Here is a 23,809-nt window from a genome sequence, read left to right on the forward strand (position 1 = left end):
AGCATACACTATTTGAAGGAGACCATAATAATTATTGTTATAATGTATATGGGTTATCGACCCCATATACACCATGCATATGGGGTAATCATAAAATGTATAGCTTTAAGTATAAATATAATATTAAAATAATGTGCTAGGCGAGTAGAATATGAAATCTCCAATTTGTCGACCATCGAATGTATTACACTTATAATAGGTAATCATGCGATACCAGGGGATATTTTTTTGGCACGTAAATTCGTATTAACTACACGGGTATAATAAATGTGTGATCTACACATCCTGTATATATATATATATATATACCTCTAAATTTGTTTACATCGCTGTGAATATCGAACATAACGCAGTGTTTTATAATATGTGTTATTATTCTTACACGTGGTACATTCAAGAAAATATTTTGAAGTCAAGTCGCGCCGTAAATTCGTTCAGACATTATTTAATTTTTTGTTTTAACGAGTCAATCACGACCGACGAGTACCTATACACAACGTGTGCTGGACGCGGTACAGCGGTCAAAGCAGTTCGTATATAATATTATTATTACATAGGTACTGTACAGTGGGTATTTATTTCACTCTTCGTCCGCTTGTCGTGTTTGATTCCCTTCCCGACTTCTGACGATCTTCCGTCGCTACGGTGCATTAAATTCAGAGTGGAGAGAATATACCTACGCACACACGCGCACACAATATATGCTCACGATAGGTACTATAACAGTATAATTTAGGCATATTATATTATTATCTAAATGCTTTATACAATCAATCAACATTAAACTTCTCTTTGCCCTGTCTCAGTTAATATTTCCATGTAAATAGCGCGGGCGCCAATGTGCGTGTGCAGTGTGTGTACCTACTCGCCACCGGACTGCTAATCATTATAATATTTTGTGTGCGCTTATTATTTCGTCTTGCCACTAAAAAACCTACGCCCGTGATATAGACGTATTCGTATACAACGTAGACTGAGTTGAAATCGCGGGATCGATCGTTCGTTCGCATCTTTGAACAGGTATAGTTACCAAATAGATAAATACACCTACCTGCCTACATTTAGGCTGGAGCGGTAGAGACGTGAGAAAACGCGCCGACGAAAATAAAATGTACGAAAATCGTACGGTGAAAATTCCGTTTATATTGTGTTTAGCGTTTCACGTCGTGTCGCTTTTCGAAAGACCGTGATTACGTGAACATAATATTCTTTTTGTAATCATCCAGACTATAACTCTATTGCAGCTATTATAACTACTATAATGCATAGGTATCTTGTACAGCTTAAGTATTCTTAACCATATACATAAACCCAAGTATGATGATCTACGAAATACCTATGTGAACATAAACATTATATTATACACACGACGTATATTTAATAATATACAACATGTGCGGAAACAATCGTTTAGAACGCTCGAGAGCTTGTTGAAAATCATTTAGGATGATATATAGGCCATTTGGATATAGGTAGAATGTATTGAAATATTAAATTTTTAATACTGATATCCTGTATGAATACATCATATGTTATTACAAAATGCATACCGGATATATGGTGGCTAGATAAAAATAATTAAACTGTAAATGGTTTTGTACAACGAATGATGATGATGATCATAAGTCATAACACATAAACACTTTACAAATTAGTCTAGGTAAATTTATTATTATGTGAGTGTGTACATATTTTGTACATAATAATATATAGGTATATAATATAATACCTGTGTGATGGCAAATATAAAGGTACTTTTATTTCAAATTTTTTTATGGCTACTAATAATATAGTTTCTAACTATTATATTATAGGTATGCGTACAATTTTAATTAAGTTCCGAATCTGAATAATTGAAAATTAGATATGTATCATTTTATACATTGGCCCAAATTTAATTTGTTTATTGATCATTGGTATTTGGTAATTATTTATACTCAATTGTACATTTATATTATAGAGTATAATTTGAATTCTATACTAAATGTATTATTATCTTAACCGCGATACATTATGATTCATGGTAACGTACGGTTTTTGAAACATATAAATTACTGCTGTTAGAAGCTATTACAACAATTGTATATTATATACCAAGTTTAACTGATCGTCCGATCATAGGGTGGTCAAACGATTTTTCGTCCACCCCAATGTTTGTCTCCAATTTAAAGGGCATATGTACATTAAGTTGTTTATAATTGTTTTTCTGTGGGAAATTTTGACCGGTGTCATCGTAGTAAACCCCAGTGTTCGCTTTTCACATTTCACGTATATTCTAAAATAATTAATTTGGCAGCTGATAAGTACTTAAAATTTTCCAAATGCACGTAACGAAATACGTATTATTGCATTAAACACAAAATAATACATTTTTAGTATTTGAATAATAAGTGAGACATTTAGATTTGAAAAAATACCTAAATAATTTATAACAGTTAAAATTTTATGGTTTGAACCTTATCTAATCAATCTATATTTCTGAGTTATATTTTAACTTTATACAAAATATATATATTTTATTTTATTTTAAATATTAACCGAAACACTGTACGTATTAGCTACATAGTTAATTGTAGTCACATACTATATCTCGTTAATTGTATTTTAATGAATTGAATATTGTTTGCTTGGTAATATTCAAGAATTTAACTATTTTCAATTTTGTTTCATTTCTAAAATTAATTTTTTATCTTTTTCTGCGTTTTGTTAGGTTCAGATTTTGATTTTATTAAGATGTCAGCTATTTTGTACCTACGCGTAGCTACGTAGGTACGAAGTTGAAATATTTAATATAATAAGGTATATTATATAATACTCATGTATAAGTAAACAAGTCCAAAACTAGTAGCTATACAGTCTACAACTTACAAGTTACAACTTATTGTATATTATAATGTATATTATGATTGCTATAATATACCTATTATTCAAGTAAAAAATGCAAAACTATTTTTCTGATAAACTATATGGCTAAATACGATTGGAACAGCAGTTATATTGACGTGACTCACGTGACACACTTCTGTATTGACAGTAGAATAATTTTCGACAGTAAAAACCGAAATTGGAGAAAACAGACAGTTCATGCGTATATTTATTACTATAATATAATAGAAACAACAAAGGACGAGATATGATAATAACGCTGCAATCCTCGCTAATGAGACGTTTTTCGTCGTTTTCCCTCCTGCGACGCATTGTTGTCATTTTTATATAATAATAATTTTTTTAAATGCGTTCAATGATTATCGGTATAACGCTCAGCGAGGGGCCTAAAACATGTTATATACGCGCACTAATCTACACCTATGCGACGAGTCCTTTTATTCGTGTTCACGAGACCATCATCTCTTAAGACCCTGTCCACCGGGTGTTTGTGCAACTCAATGAATACAAAAACCACGCTCGTATGTATGTGTGTGGTTAACCAAATGTTGACACCTATACGGTGTGTTGACAGTACCTACATATATTTTTTTAAGGGGGAACGGTGGCTGGGACTGTCAGCGGATTCGTCATCACAATCTTCAATAATATAACGATAAATGATAGGTGACTGATAAGGTTAATCTTTCAAATCTTTACGATACGGTCATAAAATAATATTATCTCATTATTTCGTTTTAATCACATAATCGAATAGGTTATTACCATATTATGTTTAATATATTAATTACACATAGACTCAATCGGTTCTGGTTTGTAAACAACGAGACAAGACAATATTCTATACAATGAGACTTGGAATATTATTAGAGTTACGACATTTTGTCATTTTATGGTTTGTCTAGGGAAGTTATATACAATGGTTTTCTAGTTGTTATGTAAATTACGCACAACTATTTCTCTTTTTGCGAGGCATTTTGAAAATAAAACAAACAGATATTTTAAGTATAATAAATAACTATAGCAAGGTAGGTGCATACGTTTTTAAGACCTTGTGTTATTACTACGTCATATTATTTTAATTCTAGAATACTTTATTAGAACTGTTAATTATTTCATTGACGTTTTGTTGATACAGTATACAGCAGAATATTTTAGATTTATTAATCTGAAACTTAAAACATTTATTAAATTACTCCGCGTCCTCGCTTATTTGATTTCTAACACCTTGTGTATTGTAAAACATATTTATTATTTGATTCGAAGTAGAATCCGTTTAAAATTTCAACACTTGAGTCGATTTAAAAAATACACAGTGGGCGTATCAATATTTTTTTCTCGCTACACCGGTGATTAAGTGCCATGTACGTATCGATTTCATCCCATGATGATGTATCTCTTTACATTCGTCGACGTATTTGTTTTATTTTCTGTGCATAACCAACTAAATAATAGTACATAAGTGGTCTAAAGTATACCTAATAGTATAGTTTTAACGCACCTTGCGTTTAGGTTTTCGATTCTTTTACGAAATAAATACGTTTCAGTCGTACACGTATGACGATAACACAGCAATAATAATATTATAATATTATTATAATACATGTTTTGGTGCGTAGATATATGTAAATCGGTACTCGGTCGATGTCAAAAAAAACAGCCACGGGCCAGTGTTTCGGGCACTCGGGTAAAATGATGAACGACCGCGTCCGTTGCACAAGGATTAAAAAATTATTATTATAATTCAAACGCCCGACTCCGTATTATATTAATATCGAATTACATCCGATTGCTGCTGCAGTGGTTCGTGACTGCGCGGCGGTCGTGCACGCGTGGGCCGGTCTCTTCAGAAATCAAACATTATCGCGCAAGCTAATAGGTTACGATGGACTATAATAATATTATATTATATTATCATTATATATTATATACATATATTACACCCAGTGTGATAGTGAAAACGAGAAATTAAATTAAATAATAATAATAATAACAAAATCATAATATACGTATATATATATATTATAATATAAACAACAATATACCAATAAACAATGCTCGAGTGCCCCCCCTCACTACTACCCTCTCATCATCCGCGGTGAATTTTACCACCACAACCCATCCTTCCAGCCTATACCATATACCGCGCGCCGCCGTCTACCCGAATGTGTAATGCCCGGGAGATTAGGTCTCGATCACAGTGGGATCACTGCCATTAAACAATAATCACAATATAAATAATAACAATAGGAGAGGCAAATAGCTGCAGATACGATAAACGGCCGGTAATTAATATTATTTTTACTACCACGCCATGAAAAGCCAATTAATTAGACGCGCATTAGACCCCTTGAACTCCGCAGGACCTCCGATCGGACCGCTTTCGTGTGCGTAAAGGAAAAATCCTACGTCTCAGATTTTTTTTTTTTTTATTATTATAAATTTTTTTTTATTATTATTATTATAATTATTAATTTAACAATGACACGGAAACCATTAATTTCGTTTAGCGCGGTTCGCTTACGGAGATATGTATATAATGCGTGTAGACTGTAGCGTGGAGTGTTACGATACGGACCGAAAACAAATTCCATCATATATTTTATCTGTATAGAAAAATAGAAACTATGTACACTCCATTGGTATTTACATGCGGATGAATTCCTAAGCGTTTAATTGCCGTGGGAACAATTGTCTTTGCGCCAAGTAAACGTGTTATTAAGGTGTCACCTAGGCAGGGGAAAAAAACTTACTTATATAATGTTGCGTTTTTAATAATATTTGTTTGATGAACGAGTAAAACATATTTTTTGCCTTTTAGACCTAACCTTTTGAGAAATTAATTACGTGCAGTCTGTTAAAAAAAATTCCCAGTAATTCTTGTCAAAACGATTTTTAAACGTTTTGTTTTAAAATAGGATTATACTATTTGACAAATCATAATGCACCGTGACCTACATCATAATATTATGTACCAATACTTCTATCGACAATAAATAAAATATACCTACCCTTGCGGCTACGCTTGATTAATGATATCATTGTTGTTATATTATATAATAATTATTTATATAAACATAGCCACAACTTGCAATGTGAATATTATAAAATCAAGTAAATTCAATTTTAAATTTTAATGAGTGTGTTCTAGAACTATTGTGTTACGAAATTTCGTGATATCTATAGACGTTGTAAAATTATACATTATTTTATATTAATAAGATGTACCAACTCTCGATCTTATTACACTTCCAAAAACGTTTTCTACAGCCATTGGTCGTTGGTTCGTGTCACACTGTCACAAGTTCCAGCAGTAATGCAGTATACATCGACCTTATTAATAATTATTGTTTTTACATAGGTAGCACGTTCATAATCTATAATATCATATTATAAAAGCCAAAAAGTACAAACCTTTAAAATACATAAATTAATTCACAGATGATTTCTGTTTTTTGTATACACACCCGTAAAAAGTTTACTTGTGTTACGAATGTAAAACTATAGTCACAATATTGACTTATACATTTATATTTTTTAGTTATACACGGCGGGCAACGAAACGGACAGACGCAGTTTCCTGGATTCGCTGTTCAGTTACATGCAGGAACAAGGTATGCGACATTTTTGTTATTATTATTTTGTTTCTGGAGTAGCATCGGTAATGTCACTACTCATTTGCGTACAATGTTAAAAAAAATAATAATAATAATAACTTAAATGGAATATAATGGATGTTTTTACGATGCTACAATTCTAGTATATAATATTATCGCAAAAAAATATAAAATATATTCCATTCGTGTAATGTTCTTTAATGAAAAAAATGGTATAGTCCACGTAGTTTCCATAAAAACTGATATTATTAAAATTAAAATATATTATTTCCAAATTATCTAAAGACGAGCGTGTAATGATTTATAGCATGTAAAATATAGCTATAAAACCTCGACATTCTTGACCATTAACAAATGAAAAATTTAATATTATTTAATTTAATTTGCAGTAACAGAGCACGAGTATCGGTTTCTCCGTATATAATTTGTATACGGTTTTTAACTGCTCTATGATTGTATTGTTATTAAGAATAGGTACCTTTGTAATTATAATTAAATATAAAGCATTTTTATTTAAATATCCTTTTAAGAATATTACACTGTTACAAGATATTATTACTATGAGACATGTATGCACCTATCTATAACAATACGAACAATATATAATATTAAAAGTCATAACATTATAATTTAAAATTCTTGGCCTTGCATAAAAATGGATGTGAATAGGTACTTCGCGTGTAGAAACAAGTTGTGTAAATTCGAATCTACAAACATGAGCGTATTTTATATCCCTTGATTCTTTGTAAAGCGAATTTTCATGAGTCCTGCCGAAATCGTAAACGTGACGTTTAAAATCGGATATTAAAAAAAATCGACCAAAACGTATAGATTTACGGCCGCCCGGTTATACATTGCCTCCGCGTCTGTTCCAAATAAAACACGTCTCACGCATGTATTATATTATATATTTTTCGGTTTTTGTTTTATTTGGCTATAAAAAAGTATCGGTTTTATTTTTATTATTTCATTTAATAATAATGGACTCGGTCTCTGTATAAGGTTTGTGTATAGCCAACCTAATATAAAATATTCAACATTGCAACACAATACCAATTTCCGACAAGTCTGTAATAATAATCGAGCGGCCGTGTTATTGCCTTTTTTCTCCATCTTACGTTCGATCTTCTCTTTACCATTATAACAATGCCTTTAAATTTGATGATTTTATTTCAAACTCAGGTCAGAGGTCGGAGTTAAAATTGTTTTTTGAAATATATATTTTAATCTGTTCAGTTTGTATTATAGGGCGTATGCCCCTGTAAAGATCAAATTCCCATACCGTATTAGTTGGTATGTACATAATTCTGAATTAATTGCGAATTTTGCAATAGCCAGGTATTAGGTACTTACATATACCTATAGAGGTTATAATATTTATAATCACGTCAACTAGACTTTATAGGAATTAATCTTTGTAGCAAATTGTTTGACTATATTATCGTTAAACATTATAAAATACAACCCTGCAATTAAGCTAAGCAATTTCTGTATGTATAGGTATAGTTATTATATAATTATATTATTTTAATCAATGATGACAAAAAGTAATAAATTAGTCATATTGTTATTTATTTACTAAAATTTTTAATTTTTAATGTGTATATAAGTAGAACATATTTTTAAAAAGTTTTTAAATACTGAAAACTTATATCTATATATTTCAGCAAGTGTTATTTGATGTTTGTTAATAATGAACAATACAGTTGTGAATAATATATTAAAATTGTTTATCATATTTTAAACTATGGTATAATATTAAATAGAAAAACATTAAGTTGCTGGGTGATACGGATATTAAAATCTTCAAATATATTTTTCAAAAGTATAACCCATACATATAAAAGTATAATAGTCAATAAATCATACTGCATCGGTGAATTTTTTATATTTTAATAACGAATTGTTGGATTTTGTGGTAGGCTATATGTTTTTTACATTTATTTTTTGTCCGTACCTCACACACGTTGACAGTTGTATACCTCGTGCAATTGAATACCGAGTGGAGTCTATAAACTGTACTACACGGCCTGAACCTACCCGTAATGTAAACATTATAATATAGTATAAACGCGAAAGCATTGGCGTGTCCGTAACAATCATTATTATAAAAAAAATCATAATTACCGAATATAAACGCGCACACTCGTTAATTTATTATTCCGATCACCATGCGATGGGGAAAAAAACCCGAATTCCCTAATAACGACAAATGCCGTCTAATGATGTTTTGCAATTTGGTAAACTATACATATGTAAATATTAATTTTCAGTTCATTACAATATTAATAGTAATATGTTAGTTTTATGATAGGGAAAGCAATATTCCGAAGAAAAAAATTATAATACGTACAATGATTTTCATTTAAAAAAATATGTGTGTCGCTACACAATGCCGGCAACAATCCTATAGGTGTGTAATAATAAACGGCAATTGTAAATGGGTAATTAGCACAAATACAATAAATTAATTTACACTATTCACCTGTTGTGTTATTTTCTAAACAAAATATATATTATTTCTACTATACGTACATGCAAAATGGTAATTTTTTATTTAAAAATAATATCATTATTTTTGTGGCCTTATATCTATGAAACACCTGCTATGATGCATCGTTATATTTATATGGGGAAACAATATAACTTAACATTTCTCGTTATTTTAATCATAATTTTGGTATTCGTTTTCGAATAAATGTTGATTTCTTCATTACAATAAGACATAACTATACGTATATAGATAGTAGATACACACCCCAACTGGCGACCTTTTTTTCAAAGCGCTCAACAGTTTAATATAGAGGTTTATTATAGCGGTTACAATAATTTGTATTATTACCTCGTTAAATTTGAAAAGTAATATTGACGCGTAGGTATTATACGTATGCATTACGTTCTATAGATAAAACGTTTTTCAGTATTGAATTTACCTTGAAAAAGATACCTACCACAAATAGTTTATTGTACCTACGTACCTTATAAGTAATAACTTACCATTTGTACGTTTTGACGGATATATAGTATATCAAATATAAATAAATAATATAATAATATAATATGTGTGTGTACATATATATTAGTATTTAATATTATATTATGTTAAGTAATGACAAAAATATTAACACATTGTAATTATTTCTAAGAAAAAAGATATATTTTATGTTTAGTTTGAATTTGAAATGGTAGTTGGATATATAGTTAAACAATGACTAATATTTATCAGATTTTTTTATGAACTATAGTGCAAAATTTTATTGCTTTTAAACCACAACAATGTACAACACACTGAAACCAATATTCAAGTTTATATTTTACACTTGTACCCACATAACCATTACAAATAGTAGTAATAATCAATATTTAGTTGCAATCGTTCTTTGGTTATAATAATTGTGAGCTACACGGTGGTCGGTGAAATTTATTGAGACTTGATATGCATTGGACGACCATTATTGTAGGTAAACGCTGATAAGTGATAACTGATAACAATATACTTTATTAAGCGTGTAATTAGCTGCACATACTTCATATCATGCGCAAGCTTAATAGTTTTTTGATAACAAAATACTTACTGTGGTCATTCATTTGCACACTTTCCGTTAGCAAATTATACACGTATGTGACTACAATATTTTTCAACTACATACTATAATATAATAATATACTGTATTTTTTAAGTAGATACCTTATTACCTAACCTCATACTATTTTGATGTAAAATTCTTCAAAACTTTCGGAAAAAATACGTTTAAGTATGAGTAAATGACGTATATATTATCACTAGGTAGGTAATCAATTTTATAGTTTATTTTGAAATGGTGAAATATATTTATATATTCATACATTAATCTTCTTAATTTGTTATATAATTAGAAATTTAACACATTTTATTACAGAAGATTAAAGTAATGAAAAATAAATCAATATAATTTTATTCTTGATCATTCGATGGATTCGTCATAACTTTGAACTGTATACGATGTAGGTATAAAGGTAATATTTTATTTTCAACTTGTTAGTATGACACACCTATTAATTTATAGGTAGTTGGTTAGGTACAGTCGTACAGACGTACAACCATATTCGGAGTCAAAGTATTTAGTGACATATTATTACAATAGTGTATAATACCTAATGATCGCCGTCAATAAATGCAGTCTTATAATATTTATAGGCGCGTACAAGTACTTACTGATGCTGAGTGTTCATTGTCTGTATGGAAATCGATTATAATAATAAGTGCAGCGTGCCCCTTAATAATAATAATAATAATAATAATAAATACGTCAAGTATGAAAGTCATAAGCGATTATTGTAATTAGTTCAAACAGTGGTCGTCCCAAAACGGCAGCGGCGGTAGCTGCAATAATAATGGTTACACATACCGCCTATATATATATATATATATATACAACATTTTCTAATAATATATAATATAATATATTCTCATTTCTCGTTCCAAATCGATCGTCGCCATACAATATTATAATATATATTGATGAGCATATTAACTGGGTCTGCACCATTATAATAATACATAATATATTATATTATTATACCTATACGCACCTATACATAACATTATTCCGAACCGTAACCGAATAATTATGTATAATTTTTAATTTTCAAATGCAAATGGACGTTATTATTATTTTTAAAGGTTTAATTTTTCTTTTCTTTTCTTTTCTCTTACATTCTTACGTACCTATATATTATTATATTATAGGTATTCCTCCACGACAAGGAACAACCATCCATGCGCATACATTGTTAAATCCGATATGGGCATCCACCTTCGTAATTACATCATCAGTAATATTAGTAATATTATTTTTTATTATATCTATAGATGTGTTGTACTAGTATGCGTGTGTGTGCTATGTGTGCATGAATATACAGTGACGTCGTTTATATTAATAATATTTCTCCATCACGGCCGATTTTTTATTGCGTTTTCCAGTCAATATCAAAAGACACCGCGATTATAAAAATATTATACATCTGTACGAATAGCGTTTAATACTTGTGAATCGGCCTTCGGCTGTATAATTCATCTATAGCGTTGAGGTTTTTCGATATTTTTTTTCGTCGGGTGTACAGGGTGTTCCCTCATAACGTTGTGTACCGTTTGGTATATTATATATATGCATGATGTACCTATGTAAGTATATGTATAATATTTTATTAATAACAATTATCGTAAATATTGTTATTGCGAGCTATAGTAAGTATCAGCTAGGAATCACATAACCATCGTCATTTGTCGTCTTAAATAATAAATCAACATTTAAACTTTTATTATACGTCAAAAATATATTAATTAATAATGATTATTGTTTTGAAATTAAACGATCGAACAGTTAATTTTTTTTTACAAGGCGTCATGATGTTATCTAACGGTGTCCTCTTTACAATATTTATAATATATAGGTACGCACATTTTGCAAAGTTTTAGATGCCTATACAAATTATGTACGCTATTATTCCGAAGAAAGGTGTTTAGTGGTTGAAAGTATACGCTGTAAACGCACTAAAATTAAGCAGAACTAATAAGTCGTTATTAGATAGGTAGCTACTACACCTAGTAATACTATATACATAAAGTGCCTGTATGGTGGCATGTCGGCGTGATGTTTTCTTATGTTTTTTTCGCGCGACACAGCTGTGCAGTGTAGTGTTTAATACCTATACATAACTTCATGATAATAATATATAAAGACGTAAGGCGGGAGGGTCCTCATTAAAAAATGTTAATAGTAATATCTCAGTCCGTCGTTAAAATATCATATATCACTGTAAGGGTAAAATAATAAAACTACACAACAAAACTTTCGATAAAACAATAGCCGCACGATATAATTATTATTATACACCTACCTATATGTACTCTCGTATAATATGATGCACGTATAACATTATTCACACACTATGTGTACACCCTATGTCTGAGCGGTCGTGGCTTGAATTATTGTTAGTCTTTAGTGTGATCCGATTGCGGCCGGAGGCTCGCGGCGCATTACATTTCGAATAATTAATTACAATAGTAGATTTTTTTATTTTCAAAAAATAATTATCGCCGCTCTTGGATATTATTCCCATCAATCAGCAGGGTCGTGATTTCGGATCATTCGATCACTCTCATCTACCCTGACGTCGTCATCAATCCTCCGCATTTGGCATCCGACCTGTATTATATCCAATGTGTGTACGTCTATGTGCGCGCGCGCTCGTGTTGAGTGCGTATACCTAGTGACCTCACTTATTACCTAGTCCATCCGAATAAAGAAAGATAAAATGCGGATAAACGTAAAATGAACATATGAAAAAACAAACAATAGTGCACGAGTCTTCAATATTTTAAATCAAAAGGTACAATAATTATCGTGATATTGTCTAAACCGATTTCTTTTTCAGTCTATTATTTCTAATGATCTTTCGGTTTTTGACGAAATATTTAACGACCACTCAAGTATACTGTGATAGACTGATGCGTATTTTTCGTAATACCTAATACGGTTGGTCACATTGTCACATACTACATGTCTACATAGTACATGCATATTAAAAAATATAAAAAATATGATACGATAATGTTACATAATACGAATAATAGAATAATACGATGGTTATATATTTGTATTGTAAGGACTGGGCGCATATTCATAATATAAGTCGTAAATTAATTTTTTTCTTCAGCCAAGACTAAGCCGCAAACACCTATTATGACACCACTCTGCCACTATTATGTGTCGATTGGCGACCGGTTATAATGCGTTCCAATATTCATGCATGAGTTATGAATCCGAAAAGCAAAAAAATTGGCGGGCATTTTTGAGCTATTGTGCTACATGACGCGTTTTATAAATTCGTCAAATCACTTTTGTTTACATAAATTCAAATAATAGTATTGTATTTAATGTTTAATTATTATTTTCGATCAAATAACTAGATATTATACCTATACGTTTTTATTTCATTATTTGTTCAGAATTAATTTATGTGTAGGTATATTCCTAGATCATTTTTATCATTGCCAAAAAATTACAATACTGCAGTTCATTTTAAATCATTTAGGCTCTGGGCACAATGAAAATTAGTGATCATACTGTAATATACAGACCTGATTAGGCATAAGTACTTATATAATTATATAAAAAATACAAAAATATATACATATTATATTATAGGTACCTTGTAAAAGTGATATGCATGTAAATATAATCAAAATATTATATCTATTATTAAATAAAAATTGCCTTTAAAATTACTTTTTTTTATCAATCATTATACTTCAATACATAATTACTTGTAGAAAATACTATATACCAATTACCTATATAAACACCAAAAATGACTCTAAATAATTTTGGTTTGAAAACAGTAAAGAGGCATATTAATTATAAGAGCTGCAGTAAAGTATATAGTTACATCATTCTAAGTTTCAAGTGGGGGGAAAACGGACTCAAAAGTTTTTAACCGTTATAGCTATACTACGCAGATATATTATGAATTTTCAAATTAATTATAATTAATTATGTCTTTATTACAAACAATCACTGCATTATAAATTTCGTATTTGTTAATATTTTCTTAAAGTGTTAGCGTTTTTAATGGGCCACGAAGTGCACAGGATCAGCTAGTCAATGTATAAAAGGAACTCATTAAGGATTAACTAAATTAAATACTTTGCTCTTTAATATATTTCACTCATTAACTATAATAGGTATTAGGTTATGTTCTTCATATTTTGTAGAAACCATTAACTATATTAAGGTTTGACAATAATTGTCCAATAATGTTTATAATATATTGATATGAATCAACCAAAAACCTACTGATTTATTTCGTTCATATTAATAATGATCAGTATTAATATAAATTAGTTAATTAATAACTTAATAGGATTTCTTGTTAAATATATAGTCCGATAGTTTTAATAGTTAAGAAAAATTAAATTTAGTCATTGACTGTAACATTGTGAGATTTTTGTTTTATACATTATACAAATGACCTATGTTACATTTTTAGCGATAAAATAAAAATATATAAGGAAGTATCTATTATTTCAATGAATTTCTTTTCACTACTTCTATAAACGGATATAATTGTAACAAATGGGGTTTTGGTATTTCAACACATTTTTATCGATTTATCGGACAAATATTCTGTGTAGGTAGTTGTTGTTATTCATAATTTGTCTGCATAATATTATGTATAACATGCCAATGACAATGTGCACCGAAAGGCATAATATTATCAATTGCAATAATTATTTATCGCATTACGCGCCTAGGAAATAATAAAATGTTTCTTGTGTTTTGGCACTGTTGTATCCCAATATTGAAATCTCTTTACTTTACGGTCACATGATGTCATAAAACCACACGTACAGGCACTCGGTACATATTGTATACCACCATTGTGGCTTGGCAATACAATTTTGATCAATGCAGTATGCACATAATATTATACAGCCGCACTCCATCTATAGATTGTCGTGGAAAAAGGGATTTCCCAGTGACCGCTTTAGAATTTCACGTATGTGAAATAAAGAATGGAGATGTACGAAAAATATAATGCGATTTCGGTTTTACTTTTGTATAGGGACACGTCACAACACTTCGCCGGAATGTCACCCCGATCATAATAAGAATATAATATAATATCTATTATATACATAACACACTTAAGTAACTCTACATACCTAATATTATATTAACATAGTGTAAATATAGTATGCATAATATTAATCTAACCTACACAATAATATTATATTATAAACACAATGTCATTATTGTACACATATGCAGTTGCAGTATATATACGTAAAATATAATGTATCGTTATGGTTCACTATAATATTCGCATCGGGAAAACATTTCGATTGCGAATTGCAAAATCAAAAAGTCATGTACAAAAGCAATAAAATTTCACCAAACAATGTTTTAGATACCTATTAGACAAAAAGGTTTATGTGTGTAAATTATACTTTTCAAGAGCTAAATAATAAAACGTGTTTGTATTGTAAATAAATTATACATATTATTGTATATTATTACTAAATTTACTGTTGTTGTTACTATATTATTATTAGTTATAAATGTTATAATATAGCGACGCGCGTTGTCGACGATGGTATCATGGTTATATAGTGGTTAACATGTTGGACGGTTTTCTTCGTTCTCTGCGCGTGCAGTAGTTACTTGTGAAATAATAATTATTTGGCCGAGATTATTGTAAAAACAATAATGTTATAAAATATTATATTCGCGACAAAATTCAGTGGCTACGTTTGCACAATGTAGGCCGTCGGACTCGTTCGTATTTATTATGATATTATATTATTATATTATCGTGTTTTTTATGCCGTGAAAAAATGTGTCGACCTGCGTCCGGCGATAATAATATAACGATTGGCATTGTAATAAAATATATACATAATATCATGTATATATTAATATTATATGGGAATGTGCCATATCTTGTTCTCGGACCTCGGTATAGATAAAGTGAAGGGGTATATTATGAATTACAAGCAAAATAAAACCAAAATATTTTTGTATGTGTATGTATAATATTACTAATTTATAATTTTTATTTGCTTAAAATATATTGCTCATTGAATTGCATTATGAAATGTATTTAAACTATACATTCAAAATAACAAATCGTTATTTTGTTTTAGTCAAAATGTACAACAATTTTTTCCTCATTCCCCAAATAAAAAATTCGCCCCTCAATAAAATATGTATCATCATGGACAAATGTAAAATATATTATAACATTATACGACGAGATCGCGCGTATACATAATATTTATTATATTAAAACACAAATACATTGAACAGCGTATTTCGGAATGTACCATATTATATTATCACTGCTTTGTTAGCGTAAAAATGGTAAAAATCTCCTATAACCTAACCGGAAAATCTTAAATATTTCAAATAGTTCAAATCAATGTAATTTATTTTCTCTTAAATATATAGATATAATGAGTAGTTTTATACAAAATGATATAATATAAAATTCGTGAAAATTAAAAATGCAATAATCTTAAAAATACATTTCATAAAATATTACTTTTATACAGTTTTATGTCGTTCACATTATTATACGGCTTATGTCAATTTTATAATATATCGAACTATGTAGGATGTTTGCAATAATATGTCGGTCAATAAACCCACATAAAACCGCATTGAATGTAACAAACTGTTGTCAATGATGTATTTTTAGGCGTTGACATTGTAGCAGTGAGTGATTTATGAACGTAAGACGCACATTCCGTTTAAAGTTTTGACGTCGGTTAAAAAAATCGTTTTCGGATGGGTGACCAATATAACACTCATATATATTTTTTAATATCCCGTAGAGGAGTATGTCGGCCACAACTATAACATCCCCGTACGGCTGTGCAAAAAATTACGTTTGGTGATTGTATATATTATATAGTTATGAAGTGTTAGAACGGAATATCAAATAAATTTTCTTTTACACAAAACAAAACAAACCTGTCGAGTGTGCGCGCGGCTATTGCATTTTTCCGTCCTCCGTATCGCATCGCAATAGTTATTCGGAAATTCGCCGACAAAAGACCTCATACAGAACTCGTTCGCAGAACATAAAACAACGTATCCGCAATATTCGAGAGTAAATACCGAAATTTTTTTTTTTCGTCCAGCAGTAAACCACAATGGCCGGGCGTTAATAATACTTGTATTACAATTTGTGTTTCTCGTATATACGAGTATATATATATATTTTTTTTAACCCCGGCAATAAAACTGTTTTTAATAGCTTGTCGGCGGCTTACACTCTCCCCCGGTCAGACTCATTTTTTTTTTATGTTTGCTATTAAACGTCGTAGATTAATAATATTTTTAGATTATACGATTATCAGAAACATGTCGTTTAAATCACCGGAGAGGCTCTCTGCGTGCACGGTGGCCCTCTCAACATGTAATACAGCTGCTATATAGTGCAGCGCAGCAAACGATATTTCCGAAGTCATAAAATTATTCGTCCGCGCTGTACGATTTAGATTTTTAACTGGGCATAAAGTTATTTTATTATTTTTATTATTATTATTATTATATTTTTGCACAATTGTTCACATTTTTCATCTCGAGATATTATACGCACAATCAACATAATAATTGGTTTCAGATCATAAAAAACAGACGAATCTACTAAAAGTAGGTAGATAGATAATAGGTATACAATACGTATATACTTTGTGGTACTAAGATATTACTGTCGAAACAAATGATAATAAAATAAAATGTGTTTACCTACCTAAGAGTTGGGACCTAGGTACGTCTTATATAATCGCCATCTACATAATATACAGGCATTACACATGTAATAAACTTTTTTTTAATCTGTAATAATTACATGATAATATTATTATGATCATCATTTCTAAACGACATATAGTGTTATAATAATTTGCTCGAAAAGTAAAACTATTAATAATAAATAGCAATTAAGTTCAAGACCGTCAAATAATAATAAATAATCATCCCTGTGTTATTATTTCTTTTTCAATGACGCACTCATTATATTATAATAATATCTTTATAATATAGCGTTTATATGTATATTGTATGTATAGGTCTGTGTAAAATATTATGTACGTATAGGTATAAACGTTTGCCAACTGCTGCAGTGTTTATTGTAAGCGATTAAAATATTATAATTGTTGTAAGTATCTCTAGAGGTATGGTACGCGTATGATATATATTCTATGAGCTGTTGGTGATTCGGTACGGTCGATTTACGCGTGGTGAATAAAAAATGGAAAAATAATAATAACAAGATAGACTGTGTGTGAGAGAGAGTGAGAGAGAGAGAGGTTGAAAGACGGAACGGGACGCGTACAGAAACGTGTATGACGGCACACCACCAAACATAATAATAATATTATGTATTACAGTCCGAGAGAGTAGAGTCGAGTCGAGTACCACGTCGGTATAAAATATTTTCGATTTGATTAAAAACATAATAATAATAAAATCGAGAACGATCCGCTTTTATACATAATATATAATATTATGCGCACGGGTATAATAAAAACACGGTTTAGCCAATAAATCAAAAACCTTTTATCTTTCTCGATATGCGGGCAATTACGATCTCTCCAGGGTTCCTTTATGATGCGATATGATACCTGCGTCAACGTTGCCGTGTTTAATATTAAACACAGAATTACATTTAATACGATTATAATTTATAGTGATAAAATACACAAGGAATTGAGTTTTTAAACGTTTAATGTATCGAGTTAAAATAATAATAATAATAATGTTGAATGCAATATTATTAAAATTACGTTCGAATCGTGTATTGGAATTATTAGAAGTGAAAAAAAAAGTTAACACATCGGTACAATATACATAATAATTCATCTTGCCATCTATATTAAATTGAAAAATCATAATACCGGCCGTCACTGTTCCGAAGTATTGTTAATAGCTTATTTATCAAATATAGAAACGAAAATAATTGTTGTACAAAAATAATAATGCAAAGACACACTGGAATATTATAATATTATATCGTTGTAAATAATTTATTCCAATAATATAAAATATACACAGGTAGTAACCATTTGATAATAATATTATATACATATAAAGTTGGTATGTACCTCGTGCGATTTCATCAGGCCGTGGACGCGAATGAATGGTAAAATCAGTAAAAGTTTGCGTTCACGGTCTGTAATGTAAACGCACTTTAGTAGCTTTTTGTCTTATAAATTATATACATATTTCAAAGATTATTTTATAATTGATTACTTTTTCAAACGACGAAAGAGCTAGCTGCTAGGTAATAGTTTATGGTAGTTACCCATATCGTATCTAACAGTGAGAGTGCCTTTAAAAGTCTATTTTTATTTGAGCGCAAAAAAGTCAAACATATAAACATAGTAGTAGAATCATAAAATTATCTCGAGCTTTGCGCCTCATCGCCACAATACATTATATTTTATGATGTGTTTTATGGTAATTTGTAGCTCGATCACTCATATATTCAAATCATCGATAATCCAATTAAATCGGACGTCATCGAAATTATAACTAACACATAATAATAAATAGTGTATTATTAGGTATATTGTATAGGATTTTATCAAGTAATTTATTAAATAAAAAGTCGAACGTGCGGAAGTGTTGCAGACAGCAGACAGTATATTATTATAAAGGTACCATACGACGAAATGGTTTAAATTCGGTTTTTGTCTCGTATACGAGTCCGTGAAAATCGCTAATGGCGTTAGCCGCGCTTACGCCCTGCTCACACTGCAATCGTCGACTCGGAACCAGACTAATGATAATGCGTATTAAAATCAAATGTATCCGTCTCGTGCGACGGAACACGTGGCCAACACATTTTTTGAGCTGCGACCGGTGGTGTTTGTGAATGCCAAAACCCAAACAGCCAAGGTTTTCGGTAGGTATAATGATTTTCGCCTTCTGCCTGTAATAGTGGTTTATAAACTAGGTAATATAATATACGTATAACACAACGCATGTATAATTCAATAATATTATTACAATATCTAATATCAATGTGGATGCCATCGCCCATCACATTTTAAACTGTTCTGAAATATTACGAGACCGTAGGTATCAATATTTGTGTCAGTATTACCTGATTAATATTTAATTTTTTATTCACACAATATAAAATATTATTCAAACACGAGTCATATAACTCATAAAAGTAATAGCTATTTAACTAATAAATAATGTATTTCAAACATTCTAAGATTATTAATTGTCTTTTTAAGGACTATTAGTATCGGGTTTTATAGAGAATAGAGAAATGTTTGAATTCAAAAACAAACAATAAAAACAAAATTGTAACAATATTTTCTATTATAGCTATCCTGCTATTATACGTTTACAATATTAATACATCACGACGTGCTTGTGGATGTTTGTTTGATAAGGAATAGGTATGCATTAATAATATGCGTCAATAGAAACATTATGGAAACCAGACACAAATATGACGTTTTATGTATAGGTATTCGATCTCGAATCCAATATAGAGGTATAATAATATCTACAGCCATTTAGGTATAGGCTATATCGTGTTATTATATTATTATCTTAATGTAGTCGATTATTATTTATTTAGCCTTGAAAATGGATTTCGTTTTGGTGCGAGTTTATTATTATTGACGTTTGAATAATAATTGTATAACAACATATATACCCACCTATGTATATATAATATTATATAGGTACGGGCACGTAAATAAAGCGTTATAGTCATTTGCAGGAAAAAAAATATCGATTCTCTTTCGATTTATTTGCTTAACGGGTGGTAGAAGGGGGGTGCGTTTATAATAACATTGTGATACCGATAAGAATAATAGAATACAGTAATAACACTATAATATAAAACCATCACGCGAGTGTATATATATATATCAATAATCGATAATGATATTATCATCATTAATAGAAGATAGTATAAGGATACGAATATATAGGTATCCAACCTGTATATATTATGATGTTGTGTGCATGTATATACTGCACTTGTTATTACCCACATGGTTATACATACTGTAATATTATTATATATAAATGTAGGATATCAAAAGGATCACAGACGACCGAGTAAACACCACAGCGCGTTGTCATCTGTATACGCACAGTACTCCGTGGCCGGGGAAATGATTTAATAGTTTAATACACATGATTGTGTCGCGTATTGAATATAATCTGTGGGTTCATTATATTATAACGTCAAGACACAGGTCCTAAATGGGTACATAATATTATATATATATATAGTTGAACTTATATCCCGTTGTTTACCTCGGCAGTGTCTATGTGTAAAACGTATGTATAGGTACTCGTCGCCGGTAAATATTATATTTGCTCCCTCGGTCCTTTTGATTGGACATTTCGCCGCTAAAAGCCATTCCGATAAATAAAAAATCGGGCGTGTGTGTGTATATGCCCACGGTGTGTGTACACATAATATAATAATAATAATACCGCGTGTAATAACACCACGACCACGATGTATATTATACCTATATATGTATAAAAGAATATTATGTGTGCGCGCGGGCAAACATCGAGAGTCACTGCCGCGCCGCCGTCGTCGTCCTGCATAATATGAGCACCACACCCATCGGCCGGGGCGTCCACATAGACGAATATAATATAGTGTGTATAATATTATATAGACGGGCACAGGTAAATATTTGTCTTGTGCAGTGTTGTGCTGAGCGGGCGGGTAACGGGAATGCCGGACGATCGTGTTTTTACTAAATTTTAATAATAATTAAACGACGAGACCGCAATGACTTGTCGGCCAAGACCGCTGCACGTCCGCACGTAGAGCGTCTCCGGTCCCGCGGCCAATGGTCCTGTATAATATACCATTCCCGTATGGAGTATAATATATAGGTAGGTATTATTATTATTGTCGAGGTATTGTATACATATTATACTATGGGAAAATAGTACGAGCTTTCTTTCAGTTGTTCGGTATATACTTTTTTTTTGTTGGTAAATTACGTACCCCAAAACAGAATATTATACAATATACATTGTGACGTATCCGACTTGGAAGTGACCGTTTTAGTATACATGAACACTGCAAACTTGCGTCCCGCACTATAAATACAAGATTTTATGGTCGACGTAGATAAGCACGGGTTCTTTCCCCTCATACGTCGTCTAATCTCTTTTGCGAACCCGAGTGCAATATTCTAATAGTTAAGAAGTAGTTAAGTGCAGTTTGACTATCCCTTTAATAGTAACCATTAAAAAGCGTACCTATTATTATTATTTAAAATAATTAGATATTGTATAACAACACGAATATATAATTTTCCAAATTTGAGTTTGTAAGTTAAGTTAGTATCTTTACTATAAAAACCACGAAACATTGGTTTATTTGACTAATTTACGAAATTAATATTATGAATCGTGTACAATGTACATATTTGATAATAATGGGATCCATCATTAATCAGTACTTATATAAGAAATAAGTAGAAGCTGTAATTTGCTTTCGAAGGCCCAAGACTGGGAACGCAAATAATTTAACTATCTCTGAACAAATATTTTCCTAAACAAACATTTTTTGTCCGGGGTACAACTATGGTTTTACTCAATTATTATTATACAACATTTAAACGCCAATTCAATTCACTCAGACATTTAAACGAAGCTATTAAAATATTAAATAGTCGGTGCCTACCTATATTATACCAGATTATCCAAACGGAAAATAATCTCACTAAAATGTACATAAAATAAAATTGCAGTTAGTGCACTGAATAATAACCAATATCCGGGTATTCGGGATTCCTATAATATCATACACAGATTTATTAAGATTTCGTATAATCCGGGCACACGATTATTGATTCTCTCAATCATATCTTCATGGTTAATGATTTATGAACCAGTGACTCTTTTCATAACGCTAAAATAACATTACGTGACAATTTGTATATAGGCTATGCCTATACGACATACGTACTTATCTCGAACAGAGGTATTCAATAATAGTGCGTCACGGCCCCCAGGGGTGTCGCGAGAGTTGGCGAAGGGAGTCGCGTCAAAGCACCGGAAATAAAAATAAATGTAGATTATAATATTGTATGATTGATATAAATACTATTTATATTATTATTAAAGCAATTATGGAAACGATAATGAAACAAATTACGTGACTATATTTTAAGTCGTATTTCTAGTACTAAAGTCACTGTTATTTCACTCAAATATAGGCTATATTGTAGGTATTCGTATATTGTCCAATTTTCTCATAATAATTTGGGAGCCATAAAAATATTATGTATACACATAGGAGCTTTGGGATGAAAAAGTTTGAATACCTCTGATCTAAAACATTTCAGACAAGGCTGTGACTACTCATGTACATAGCTAAACTTATAGCTAACTACATAATATGTCTATTAATTAAAAAAATCATTCCCTTAAAATTATTAATGATTTTGTAATAATAATTTTAGTTTTCCGGTGACTTATTGAATAATATTATAATATCCTATAATTGGTTTTTCTTATAATATGTTTAATGTTACCATACCAACGAATATAGCGCACGTGGTTCGAATGTTTGCTGGAAATCTTCGATATATTCTACTTCACAACATAAATTATGACGATATCAACAATATCAACACGACGAGCACAATATGTATATATAATATTATTACTTGTAACCTGTAGGTACATATTATATTACCTATGTTATATTATTATTTATTATGTCCACCTATGATGCAGTCTCCACGT

General features: G+C 30.4%; 1 protein-coding gene across 1 annotated transcript in view; it reads left to right on the forward strand.

Moving 5' to 3' along the window:
• Nucleotides 1-23,809, forward strand: part of LOC100168299 — a 91,982-nt gene that overhangs the window by 49,828 nt on the left and 18,345 nt on the right. The window contains exon 4 of the mRNA XM_029486591.1: nt 6,428-6,500. Within this exon, the coding sequence (XP_029342451.1) occupies nt 6,428-6,500 (73 nt within the window). The remainder of the gene's footprint in view (nt 1-6,427; nt 6,501-23,809) is intronic.

The sequence above is a fragment of the Acyrthosiphon pisum genome, chromosome A1 (assembly GCF_005508785.2).
Source record: "Acyrthosiphon pisum isolate AL4f chromosome A1, pea_aphid_22Mar2018_4r6ur, whole genome shotgun sequence".
Taxonomy (NCBI): Eukaryota; Metazoa; Arthropoda; class Insecta; order Hemiptera; family Aphididae; genus Acyrthosiphon; species Acyrthosiphon pisum.